The 14,489-nt window shown below is 35.7% G+C and overlaps 1 protein-coding gene across 1 annotated transcript; it reads left to right on the top strand.

Moving 5' to 3' along the window:
• The first annotated feature begins 2,515 nt into the window (after positions 1 to 2,515).
• On the top strand, positions 2,516 to 14,134 carry LOC133036298 (uncharacterized). Its single transcript, XM_061112851.1, has 2 exons — positions 2,516 to 2,999; positions 13,962 to 14,134. The coding sequence occupies exons 1-2, from the start codon at positions 2,516 to 2,518 to the stop codon at positions 14,132 to 14,134; spliced, it is 657 nt and encodes a 218-aa protein (XP_060968834.1).
• The last annotated feature ends 355 nt before the right edge of the window (positions 14,135 to 14,489 follow it).

Below are 14,489 nucleotides of genomic sequence, written 5' to 3'. Positions count from 1 at the left end.
CGTAAGATTAGTATAACAGTATGCATATGTAGATTACATGTTTAGCGTGCAGGTAGGAAGCCTGCTAGATTACATTAGTTATGTATTTAGGCTTCGAACCATCCAACCCTGTCACGTCGGTACAGGCTGGAGTATGACCAACGGCGGAGTATGACCGGGTTCGACCGATCAGTGACACTTGGTTGGTGGTTCGGTGCTATTGACCTATCCCGTCGGTACGAGCTGGAGTATGACCAACGGCGGAGTATGACCGGTTCGACCGATCAGGAGGATACTTGTCAATAGTACCGTCCCCTGAACGTTCAAAACTCAGTACCATGTTGGACATGGCAGTAGTAGCTCAGTACCATGTTGGACATGGCAGTAGCGGGACTCAGTATCGTGTTGGACACGGCAGTTAGTTATGTATGTTATTATTATGCTTTTCTTACTGAGTCTGTCGACTCACAGTCTATGTTCATGTGTAGGTAAAGGCAAGGCTGTAGCTGATGGACCGTGAGCGAGCTTATGAGATTGTACATGTCGGGGCGGTTAGGCCTGGAGCGTACGATCCTCGGGACAGCACGGCTGAGATTTTTTTGTAACTGTCGTTAGACGACTTTCATTTTGATGTAAAAGTTAATCAGTTAAAACTTTTGTAAATATTTTATAAATCGGGATCCCGAGACTTTTGTAAAATGGTTTATAAGTTTAATGAAAAAGCAAAATTTTAATTAATCACGTTTTTCCATAAACCTCGTTGATTAGCAACGAGCTGCACAGTACGTTTAAAAATCACGTAATACGCCTAAGATAGTTAGGGTGTTACATGGCATTCCTAGGCCATATAGTTTCCAAAGATGGAGTCGAGGTGGATCCTACAAAGATCGAAGCGGTTAAGAGCTGGCCAACACCTAAGACTGCAAGTGAAGTAAGAAGCTTCTTGGGTCTAGCTTGTTACTATAGACGCTTCGTTGAAGGATTTTCCAAGATCGCAACTCCTCTAACCAACTTGAGTCAAAAGACGCAAAAGTTTGTCTGGTCAGAAAAGTGTGAGGGTAGCTTCCAAACACTTAAGGACAAACTAATAACAGCCCCCGTATTATGTGTTCCCAATAACAAGGATAAGTTTATGGTGTACTGCGATGCATCAAAACAAGGGCTGGGATGCGTGCTGATGCAAAATGACAAAGTAGTAGCGTATGCCTCAAGACAACTTAAGGAATATGAAAAGAGGTACCCAACACACGATCTAGAGTTGGCAGCAGTAGTTTTTGCGCTAAAAATATGGAGGCACTATCTCTACGGGGAGAAATGTGAAATTTATACCGACCACAAGAGCCTTAAGTACTTCTTTATGCAAAAGGAACTCAACATGAGGCAGAGGCGATGGCTAGAGCTTGTTAAGGACTATGATTGTGAAATCCACTACCACCTGGGGAAGGCCAACGTAGTAGCAGACGCGCTAAGTAGACGCAGTTATGCCACCTTGGCAATACTGGCAAAAATAGAAAGGCCACTACAACAAGAACTCTAAAGAAGTGGTATAGAGATCATTACTCCAAAACTTGCCAACCTAACCATTGTCTCAACGCTGATACAAGAAATTAAAGATGCAAAGATTCTTGATGAGTTCTTACAGAAGAAGAGAGGAGGCTTGCCAGAGAAGGAGGCAGAGGATTTCTCTGAAGGTACAGACAACATGCTGAGGTATAAGGGAAGAGTGTGTGTAGCCAATGACGTAGAGCTTAAAAGAAAGATCATGATGGAAGAACACACTACACCCTACTCAATGCATCCAGGGTCAACCAAAATGTACAATGACTTAAAAACCTTGTATTGGTGGCCAGGGATGAAGAAGGATGTAGCTGAATTTGTAGCTAGATGCCTCACATGTCAACAAGTTAAGGCTGAACATCAGAGACCAGCAGGGATGTTGCAACCCCTGGAAATCCCTGAATGGAAGTGGGAAGATATAGCCATGGATTTTGTGACAGGACTACCCCGAACAACCAAGCAACACGACTCAATTTGGGTAATTATAGATAGACTCACAAAGTCAGCACACTTTGTTCCACTAAAGTCTACTTACAACGCAGAACAGTACGCTGACTTGTACGTACAGGAGATATTGAGGTTGCATGGAGTTCCAAAGACGATAGTCTCTGATAGAGGTTCAGTATTCACCTCCAAGTTCTGGGAGAGTCTACATAAGGCAATGGGGACGCGATTGAAATTATGTACAGCATTTCATCCCCAAACAGATGGACAATCTGAACGCACCATCCAAATACTCGAGGATATGCTTTGAGCGTGTGCACTGGACTTCACTGGCTCGTGGAGTAAATATTTACCTCTAATGGAGTTCTCCTACAATAATAGCTATCAAGCCACAATCGAAATGGCGCCATATGAGATGTTGTATGGACGAAAATGTAGATCACCGCTTCATTGGGATGAAGTAGGAGAAAGACGCTACTTAGGTCTAGAAGCAGTAAAATAAGCTTCAGAAGCAGTTGAAAAGATACGGCAAAGGATGCTCACCGCCCAAAGTAGACAGAAAAGTTATGTAGATTTGAAAAGATGGGAGGTTGAGTTTTCCGTAGGGGACTTAGTGTTCTTGAAGGTATCACCTATGAAGGGGAATATGCGCTTCGGAAAAAGGGGAAAGTTAAGCCCAAGATTTATTGGTCCTTTTGAAATACTGGACAGAGTTGGTCAGGTAGCTTACCGTTTGGCCCTACCGCCAACATTAGCAGAAACGCACAATGTTTTCCATATATCCATGTTACAGAAGTATGTACCTGATCTGACACATGTGCTTAAATACGAGAACTTGAACTTGCAGCAGGACATGAGTTATATGGCACGCCCTGTGCGCGTGATAGAAAAAGGAATAAAGGTCTTACGAAATAAGACTGTACCCTTAGTCAAAATCCTATGGAGTGATAGTTCTGATAGAGAAGCGACATGGGAGTTGGAAAAGGACATGCAGAATCAGTACCCCGAGTTATTCTCAAGTAAGTAAATTTCGAGGACGAAATTCCTTTAAGGAGGGTAGATTGTAATAACCAAAATATATATTTGGTTCTTATGTTAGTCTAGAAATCTCCACGTGGAAATAGTAATTTCATATAATAAGTTGTTAGAAAAATAGTATTTTTATGAGTAAGTATATGCTTGTGTCATTTTTCTAAAATAAAAGAGATTTGAGTATTAGCACTTATTTAGCTCAAAGATGAATATAAGCATACTAATGTATAGTATTTATAACAAGTAAAAAAAATGATTAGGTGGAATTATTATGTTATTATTGGATTGAAATTGTAGTAGTAGTTGTAGTGGTCGTATGGTACCATATAGACATTGGGACAAGTTTGAAATAGTCTATACGTGGCGAGCAATGGATGGAAGATAGTTAGGCTACTCCAACAAAAAAAAGAAGTGTAGTGTAGATGGCTATCAAAAATTCAAAATTTAAAAATCTAGTTAGACTTGCACGTATAGTGTAGAAGTGAATGGGGATTAGTTTACTCAAATGATTAGTGGAACGTATAAATAGTACAATTGGAGATTTTAGTGGAAATTAGTTTAAAGTAAGATTACATTTCAAATTCAAAAGAAAAGAGACTTTCCATTTTATTATGAATATCATGCAAGTGTATAGTCACCTATTGGTTATTTTTTTTCATAGTATAGATAAATACTAGTTGTTGAACATAAAGTATATATGTAGTTAGGAGACCACGTGGAGGTCATAAATTCTAGATAAATTGACTATTTTCTTGAAGGTTTTATTGTAAGATTTATTTAGAAAATTTGTTATTGGGAATTATAAGTATTTGGATATGACACAACAAATGTAAGCCTTGAATTGTAACTATGTAACATGTGGACGTGTGCATGAAGAGCATCCAAGGAAACAATTCAAATTTAATTGTGGTTGGATTAGGTTAGTTAAGAGATTCTCTCCTCTCTTGACTGAGTATGGAGAAAGGGGTGCAAATTTAGGTGGGTTATTCAAATTTGAAATGTTAATCTTGACTAGTGTGGGATTAGTTTTAGCCTATAAATACTACTATGTACTCTTCATTAATCTTGTCACTTAAAAGCCAAACAGAATACCCTCTCACACACTCTCTCGCTATTGGGCTCTCTAATCTTCATTACCATTGCATTTATTATTTTTTTCATCTCCATCATTCTTGTCATACTCACATATCACCACCACCAACCTCTTACTTATTCATATATATAGATACTCCACTATTATTTACTTATATATATCAACATCATCACCACCATTATTTTCCTGCCAGATTTCCTTTTTAATCTAAGGTATCATTCTATAATTTTAGATTTGTAGATTCAATGTTAAGGTCTCGTATCTATATATATATAATTATATATACCATTGTAATATGTTCTAATTAATAAATATGAAATTTAAGTTTTTCATAAGATAATTTTTGGTTCTGAAGGATCACTTTTGCAATCAAGCTAGGATCTCCACATTCGAGGTAACGAAATTAAGTAGGAAAACATAAGTTTTCTGTATGTAATAACATTCATAGAATGAGTGGGAATAGTAAAAGAGAAGTTAACTAAGGTGTTCTGCCTGACTCTTTATTGTTTGTTATTTAATGTACTGTATAATATATATTTAAATAATATATTTATAAGATTCATGTTATTTATGTATGTTTACAGTATTAGAGCATAGCCATTGCTAAAGATATATATTTAAATAATATGTTTATAAGATTCATGTTATTTAAGTATATATGTAAATAGTGTATTTATAAGATTCACTTTATTTAGTTATGATTGTTTTGTTATTTAAATAATGGAATGTAGTTTGCCATTATTTAAATTAGATAGATTATAGTTTATGTGGCATGGTTTGACAGAGAACATAATGGTTAAATACTTGACTGTTCGGTCTATATGGTAGATAGGGGGCCATTTAGTAGTGGGTACGATTTTACTGAACCCAGCCCTCCGCCATTTAGTCCAATAGCTCGAGTTTATTTGCCAAAATTAGACTCGGGCGTAATCATTACTATGTGATTTAGCTTAGAACCTAGTTATTAGTGACTAGTGATATGATTAAGTTTATGTTTTGCTATCTACCTAAATATGTGCAGGTGCATTTTAATTAAGTTTTATTTTTATTTATATGACTATCTGACACACATTTCCTTATTGAGTTTAGTAGCTCACCCTTATCAAATTACCATGTGCAGACCAAGGTAACTGAAACTTTAGAAAGCCGGTGGCGAGTGGAACTTTGGATGCTTGTGTGTGTGAACTCGCTGAGGGCCATATAACTGCGGGCGGCCTAGGGCGCTCTATTGATTTATTTAAGTTATTAAACTTATGTCGCAATTATTTTAGTTATTAATTATTATGTCTTTTGTACGAAAACTGGCCAGTTGTGAACATTTTCAAGTATTAAATAAAAATGCGACGTTATGATTTTCTGCGTTTAGCGCTTGTAACCAAAATTAATATTTTTATAAAAGTACGGGCGTTACACCTTGAAGTTGAATCTTCAATTCCTTGAGTTCTACTAGAGCCATTCTGTAAGGTGCCTTAGAAACCGGTTCTGCTCCAGGTGCTACATCAATAACAAATTCTATTTCTCTCTACGGTGGTAAACCCAGAAGTTCATCAGGAAAAACATCTAGAAATTCCCGAACCACCTTGTTATCCTCCGGTCTAACTGTTTCAAGCCGTGTGGTATCCAATACCACTTCCATAAATCTTATACATCTGTCTTGTAACAAATCTCTAGCTATTTATACTGAGATCACTGGAAGCCGGGATCCTTAAATCGATCCCACAAATACAAATGGTTCTTCGCCCTTGGGTTGGAAGATCACCATCTTCCGTTTACAGTCAATACTAGCTGAGTACTTGGATAAGAAATCCATTCCAAGTACAATATCGAAATATGCTAAATCCAATTCTATCAAGTCAGCACTCAACTCCCCATCCTCAATTCTGATCGGCATAGACCTAACCCACCTTTTAGAGATAACTAATTATATGCTAGGCAATAGGGTTCCAAATCCTTTGTCATAACTATCATGCGGTCTATCCAATTTATTAAAAATTTTGGCTGCCACATAAGAGTGAGAAGCCCCAGAGTCCCAGAGTCAAACAATACAGAGAAGTAAGAGTTGTTGACTGAGAACTGACCTTTAACAACTGAGGGGCTAGATTCTGCATCAGCTTGAGTTAAAGCAAACACCCCTGCTGGAGTGAGTTTTATAGTTGTCTTTTGTTCCTCTTTCTTAAGCTATGGGCAATCTCTTTTATAGTGTCCTCACAACCCACACAGGAAACATCCTCACCCTCTACACTCACCCAGATGATGCTTCTTACAAGTGGGACATTTCGTGTAAGTATATCAAGTTTCGGAACCACCCTGACGATTACCTCGACCCCAGTTCCCTCAGAACCTCTTACTCTGACTTAAGCCACCAGGTGCAAATGGTGCCTTTTGTTTCTGTTCGGTGGTCGAGTCACTACCACCCCTACCATGACCTGAGGTAGGAGGAGTAGGGGCTACACTAGCAACCTGAGTCCCTCAAGACTCCTGGGTGCACTCAACTGCGCCCTCAGCTCGGAGTGCCTTTCCCACCATATTAGAATAGGTGGTGTTGTCATCAGTAGTTATCATAAGATCATGTTTAATTTTTGGACTCAATCCATCTAGCTACTTTTCTTTCTTGTTGAAATCGATTGGCATAATTCTCGAGGCCAACCTAGCCAATTGGTCGAACTGAGTTGTGTATTCAGTAACACTCATATTCTCCTTCTGGGTCAGTTGGGTAAATTCTTTTCTTTTCATACTTCTGACTGCCTCGGTGTAATACTTTGCATTGAACAACTCCTAAAACTCTTCCTAGGTAACAGTAGTAACATCACGAGTCAGGGACACCATGTCCCACCAAACTAGAGCATCCTCCTGAAACTGGAATGTAAAGACAGCTTAGTTTAATTTAGAAATTAGCAGTTAATTATGATTTAATTATGAAAATTATTTATAAATATTTAAATAATTATTGGGAAAATTACATCTACACACTAAATTATGATCTAATTTACAGAAATGTCGTTAGTCAAAAAAATATAACGTAATTTCAAAAATATACAACTATATATTACGTAGTAAATTATAGTATTGAGTTTCAAGTTATAACACACACACGAGAGTATATTCCTTCTCTCTCTTAATTGATCTCAGCTTAAAGGCTTTTTGTTGGTCTTGAGTTCTTTTTGTGTAAAGTGTATCCATTATTTTTTTTTTCTTTTTCTTCTGTAGTTTTTAAAAAAATAATTTTGGCTATACCGGTATTTGAGATTAAGAGTTACACCATTATACAAAATAATTAGTTTACACATAATTCAAATATACATATAAAATAATTTTATACACATTAAATGAAAAAAAAAGTGACATTTCATAAATAAATTACTAATTAGTTACCTTTCATATATCTGATATATATGATATTAATATAATACTGTAAACTAGATGTATTTTAAAATACATTAATATACAAACTGATTAGTTTACGAAACAAAAATAATAATTAATAAACTTTTTAAAATAATATAATTTTGTTAATATAACTTTAATAATTTGCAAACATAATTTTCTATTGTTACCCGATTTTACTTTTCAAGATACTAAGCATACGTTAAAGTAATTGATTAGTTGATAATAGCATACCTTAAAATTTTATTATTTTTTGTTGCCTTTATATCAAGTTAGATGTTCACAATCAACATTTTTAAAAGCTGATATGCTTAATTATTAATGGTGTTTATAATTTTCTTTTTATTTTCAAACTAAATATTGAATATATTCATGATATTGGTTTACAAAACTGATATATAAAAGAAACATAGATCATAAAAAGTAATTCATACAGAAAATATGCTATTATAGTTATGCTAATAAATCTATTAGTTTATTTTTGCATATTAAAACAAATTTTATTTTTCTTTTGTATATTGGAACAATAATTTATTTCATTTCATATAGCCTACAATTATATATGTTAATAAACCTACTAGTTATCGTTTGTTGGGGGAACAATATTTTTTTTTTCCAATACAGAATAAACTATAACCAAACATAATGATATTCGCCAAGAAACCCATTAGTCTATTTTTCGTGTATATTGGAACAACAATTCATTTTTTGTTTAAAGCACAATGTGTGCCTATAAAATAACAAACTAATTAGTCTATTTTTTTTTTCAAGTTGAGACATCAAATTTAATTGTATACAAAGTACATGACTATGACTGTAACATGTCTTATATAGTAAACTTGGATAAGAATATATGCACTTGTCAAAGATTTAAATATGATGAAATTCTTTGCTCATAAGTTTATTTGGCATATATGCCTATACTCATATATGCTAAATAAACTTTTTAGTTTATTTTGACATATTAAAATATATTTTCATTTTTTGTTTACACAGTAACCTTTTCGTATAGTCTATTATCGTATATGCTAATAAATCTATTAGTTTATTTTAGCATATTGAAATAAATTTTATTTTTCTTTTCGTATATTATTGGAATAATAATTCAGTTCATTTCATATAATCTACCATTATATATGTCAATAAACTTAGTAGATTCTATTTGTTAGAACTACATTTTATTTTTTTCAATACATAGTAAACTATAATCAAACATACGCCAATAAATTTATTAGTCTATTTTTCATATATTGTAACAATAATTTATTTTTTATTTCAAACACAATGTGTGTCTATAAAATAACAAATTAATTAATCTATGATTGATATCATGAGTAATCTAATGGTTTTTTTGATTCTAGAAATAGCAAAAAAACATATATTTTTCACATTTTGAAATGTTCATATTGAAAAGTAGATTACAATAATATATATTTTTAAGCGAAACTGAGTAATGATGTGTTTAATGTTTATAACAAAATTATAGTTATTTATTTATTTATTTTTTTTTTTTGAAAAGAACAAAATTATAGTTGTTAAAAATATATTTTAAGTAATATTATGGTATCATACTGTAACTTTAAAATAATTAATTGATAACTTAAATGTCTATAAATTTAATTAAAATGTTATGTGAATTTTTTTACTTGTAATTTATTAATTTTTTAAATAGTTTTGAAATATGTAAAGAAAAAATAACATAATTACTAATGATACCAATAAGGATTGATATGGGAGAATGTGAGTTGTCAGGTTTAATTTCTTTTCTTATTTAGTTGATAAAAATGGTTTAGACATGAGGCATGTTTAATTTATGGTTTTGGTTATTTATGCTGAGGTGTCACCGTTAATTGTTTCAATTATTTTAGGTAACGTTATTATTGTAAATAATTTATAAATAATGTATATTATTGAAAAGTTCCCATAATTATTTATGCTGTTATTTTAGAATTCTGAATGCATTGTTATGTCATATAGTGAATTTCATAATTTTGCATTTCCGGTGCCCGGCAACATGGAACTCGGTGTTTGGCTCAGTAGAATCACAACTTAGCATGTTAGTATATTGGGACAGTTTATTAGACATTGGGAATGTCGGGATTGGTCGGGAATTTAGAATTTCCAAAAATACCCTTTAGTACACTTTTTATGTTATTTTAGTGTGGAGGGGCAAAATGGTCATTTTGCCCCAATGATATTTTGTCCTTTAGTGGACTTAGTAAATGAGTTTAGTATTATATTTGTTAGTTGTTGGCTGAAGTTAAGGTTAATGTTATGTATTTTTATCATTTATTAAAAGTTTGAAAAAATCAATAAAAAGCAAAAAAAATTGTATTTTCCTCTCAAAACTCCCTCTCTCTCTCTCTCTCTCTCTCTCTCTCTCCCTCTCTCTCTCTCTCTATTTCGGCCCCTTTGAGCAGCAGGGATTTGCTCCTTATTCTTTGTGAATTCAAGATTTGTTTGTGTTCAATCCAAGCTGTAACACCCTAACTATCTTAGGCGTATTACGTGATTTTTAAACGTACTGTGCAGCTCGTTGCTAATCAACGAGGTTTATGGAAAAACGTGATTAATTAAATTTTTGCTTTTTCATTAAACTTATAAACCATTTTACAAAAAAGTCTCGGGATCCCGATTTATAAAAATATTTACAAACGTTTTTACTGTTCAACATTTACATCAAAATAAAGTCGTCTAACGACAGTTACAAAAATCTCAGCCCTGCTGTCCCGAGGATCGTACGCTCCAGGCCTAACCGCCCCGACATGTACAATCTCATATGCTCGGTCACGGTCCATCAGCTACAGCCTTGCCTTTACCTACACAAGAACGTAAACTGTGAGTCCACAGACTCAGCAAGAAAAGCATAATAATATCATACATAAAACTGACTGCCGTGTCCAACACGATACTGAGTCCCGCTTCTGCCATGTCCAACATGGTACTGAGCACTACTGCCATGTCCAACATGGTACTGAGTTTTGAACGTTCAGGGGACGGTACTATTGACAAGTATCCTCCTGATCGGTCGAACCGGTCATACTCCATTGCTTGGTCATACTCCGGCTGTACCGACGGGATAGGTCAATAGCACCGAACCACCAACCGGTGTCGGCTGATCGGTCGAGCCGGTCATACTCCGCTGCTTGGTCATACTCCGGCACTCGTACCGACGTGACGGGGTTGGGTGGTTCGAAGCCTAAATACAAATCTAATGTAATCTAACAGGCTTCCTACATGCACGCTAAACATGTAATCTACATATGCATACTGTTATACTAATCTTACCTGGATTCCGATTTCAGGTGTGCCGGTCAACCTGACTGGAACTGAAGCTGAACGGCGGATTACTGGCTCCTAAACCATAAGAATCACAACGCTATAAGTGACACGCTAAATCACTTCCCGGGGACTAAAACTTGAAACTAAAAGTTTCCCTATCGATAAAAAGCATGGCAATACCCCTAAAAACCCAAAAACGAGGAAAACTAGGGTTCTGAAAAATCCCCAACCGGCAGACCGGTTGCCCAACCGGAATTCCGGTTCTGGGAAAATTCAGGACCCCATCCGGAATTCCGGATGCTCAACCGGAATTCCGGTTCCTCGCAGGCAGCCAACTAAAAATCTCCTAACTTGACCAAATCAAACACAAATGGTCCCAAACTTTCCAGACCTGCTAAATAGACCCTAATAAACATTTCCAAGGCATCAAACCTACCCAGAAACCACATACACAATTTTTGCCATTGGAGCTCAAGCTTTGAGTTCCAAACTCAAGCTTGAGCAAAACCACATAAACAAGCAATCCACAAGCTTAATTCTACTAAACTAAGCATAAAAATACCTCTGCAAACTAACAGAAACCTCCAGCAATTCACAGAAACAAAACATGGCAATTTCTCTCAAAATTACATATTTTCACATATAAACCTCTAGCATGCTCAACCTAGTAATCAAGCATCAAAACAACCCTAAACTAACATGCTTAAACTCAAAATAATCACCAGATTACAGCAGCAACAACAACATAAAATCCAACATGCATTTCATCCAATTTCACAAAAACTCAAGAAAACTAAATAGAAGAGCAAGACAAGAATTACCTTGATTAGAGACACCCAACAAGCTAAAATCTACAAGAATTTGAAGAGGAAAATCACCCAAGGAGCTGCCTCTAATGGCCGAATAGAGAGAGAGAGAGTTGAGAGAGTTTCTTTGAATAAAAAGTGATTTTATTTTCTAAGTTTGGAAAAGTGAATAAAAGCTTTAACATTTCCTTATATTCAGCCCACAAAACACATAATTAAATAAACATTTAACATTTAATTTATCAAATAAAAAGCTCACATAAGACAAAACACTAATGGGGCAAAAAGACCATTTTGCCCCTCCACCCTAAAATCACTAAAATCATACTAAAGGGGTATTTTTGGGACATTCTAAATTCCCGGCCATTCTCGACATTCCCAATGTCTAAAACCCGTCCCCAAAATACTAACATACTAAGTTGTGATTTCTACTGAGCCAAACGCCGAGTTCCAAAATACCGGACACCGGAAATGCGAAATATAAAACTGCTGATGACATAATTATGCATATCTGAATTCCATAAATATCAATACTAAATTATTTAAATAGCTATAAATAATTTCATGATTAATATAAATAACTGCTAATTTCCAAATTAACTAAGCGGGCTTTACACAAGCTAGGTTAGCTCTTACTCTTCCTCTCTTTAAATTTCTTGAAAATTAAGAAAAGATGATAGTTGCATGTTTAGTTTTTGAGATGTTGTTGCTGCTATAGTTATATGTTGTTTTCAGTAATTTTATATGTTTGAATTGATTGAATTTGAGTAGGTTTGATGCATGCTAGATGGATTAACCAAGTTTGGGTCTTTTTAGTTCAAAAAACTATAATTTCTATGGAAATTGAAGAATTGGTTGCTATGTTTGTTGTATGAGTTTGGGAATGATTTCTGCAGTTTTTATATGCATGATTGAGTAGATTTAAGCTGGTTTTGATGCTTGTAGGTGAGCTTTAGCCAAGTTTGAGTTTTGAACTCAAAGCTTGGAGCTCACATGGTTGTTTTTGATTTTGTGCATGAAGCTTGGTTTTCTTGCTTTGAAAATGTTTATTGGGATATTTAGAACAGGTTTGAAAGGTTTGGTATGAATTGGGTTTGATTTGAGTGAGTTATGGAATTTTTTGTGTTTCCTACTAGGAACCGGAATTCCGATTGTGCAACCGGAATTCCGGATGGTGTTCAGGAATTCCCAGAACCAGAATTCCGGTTGCAGAACCGGTCTGCCGGTTGGGGGATTTTTGGAAACCCTAGTTTTACCAATTTTTATGTTGTTTAGGGTATTGCCATGCTTTTTATCGATAGGGAAACTTTTAGTTTCTAGTTTAAGTCTCCGGGAAGTGATTTAGCGTATCACTTATCTAGTGTTGTGGTTGTTATGGTTTAGGAGCCTGTAAATCGCTGTGCAGTTCGTTCCACTCAGGTTGACCGGCACACCTGAATTCGGAATTGAGGTAAGATTAGTATAATAGTATGCATATGTATTACATGTTTAGCGTGCATGTTAGGAAGCCTGCTAGATTATATTAGATATGTATGTTGGCTTCGTACCATCCGACCATATCACATCGGTTAGGCTAGAGTATGACTAGCAACTGGAGTATGACTAGTGTACCGAGTATAGGCTGATACTAGGGTTGGTGGTATGGTACTGTTTGACTGTATCACATCGGTTAGGCTAGAGTATGAGTAGCAGCTGGAGTATGACCAGTGTACCGAGTATAGGCTGATACTGTAACACATCGGTAAAGCTAGAGTATGACTAGCAGCTGGAGTATGACCAGTGTACCGAGTATAGGCTGTTACTTTGTCAAAAGTACCGTCGTACGAACGTTCGGGACTCAGTATCGTGTGGGACACGGCAGTTAGGGTTATGGTCAGGGTTATGGGCGTCTGATCATAACCCGGGATTAAGTATGTTTTATGATTTATGCTTTTCTTACTGAGTCTGTCGACTCACAGTGCTATGTTTATGTGTAGGTAAGGGCAAGGCCAAGGCTAAGGAACCCTAGAGGACGAGTCGATGAAGATTGTACATGTCAGGGTGGTTAGGCCTGGAGCATACGATCCTCGGGACAACAGTGCTTTTGTAGTTAGTCGCTGGGCGACAAATATTTTGTAATAGACAGTAAACTTTTTGTAAAGTATTTTGTAAATGGGATCCCAAAGTATTTTGTATGAAATATTATATAAGTTTAATTAAAAAGCAAAAATTTTAATTAATCACGATTTCCATAAACCTCGTTGATTAGCAACGAGCTGCACAGTACCTTTAAAAATCACGTAATACGCCTATGCTAGTTAGGGTGTTACATGGAATGTGGCACAGGTCACTGTGTCGTTGTCGTTGACACCCATAAAATTCAAAATTCTTGTAATAACTGTTAGCCATTGCTCGAATTTCATCACATCGAGACCTCGCAGAAAGACTGGAGGTGCTTGCTTGCGGAACCTTTCATACAGTGGCTCCATCTAGCTTACTGCAACAATCGGCCCTTCCTGAACAGCAGGGGAGGGAACCATTTGCATTTTTGGAGCACCCTGCTACCTTTAGCGTCTGATTTCTTCATCTTGTTCAGTTATTCTGGCTTGCATTACTGCAAACCTGTTTTCCCATTTCTAGGCAGCCTACAGCGAGTTAACATCTCTCCAACCGCGTGCCCTACTCTAGGGCCTATGCCTCGACCACATATATTTGGGGGAATATAAACTCCCACACTACCACTAGATCTGACCGAGTCAACCTGGTTCCTAGTGTTTTTCCTGCGTCCATTCTATTTGAACAGCCTGAAAATCGAAGAGCTAGCTTAGTCAGATCGCGATCAAGAATAACTTACTAATTGCCGCTTATTTTGGAAATTAAAACATGTGCTTATTCAACTATCAAAATGTGTATTTCAAATAATCTCAATACCT

This window comes from Cannabis sativa, chromosome 3 (genome assembly GCF_029168945.1).
Source record: "Cannabis sativa cultivar Pink pepper isolate KNU-18-1 chromosome 3, ASM2916894v1, whole genome shotgun sequence".
Lineage (NCBI taxonomy): Eukaryota > Viridiplantae > Streptophyta > Magnoliopsida > Rosales > Cannabaceae > Cannabis > Cannabis sativa.
The sequence above is the reverse complement of the archived record's forward strand: the minus strand, read 5'-3'. Positions and strand labels throughout refer to the sequence as shown.

Bases quoted from the DNA above. Each gene is read 5' to 3' on its own strand.
- LOC133036298 (XM_061112851.1), top strand. From the start codon at position 2,516: ATGCTCACCGCCCAAAGTAGACAGAAAAGTTATGTAGATTTGAAAAGA. The intron at 3,000-13,961 runs GTAAGTAAATTT...AATAACTGTTAG, and splicing joins GTACCCCGAGTTATTCTCAA to CCATTGCTCGAATTTCATCA.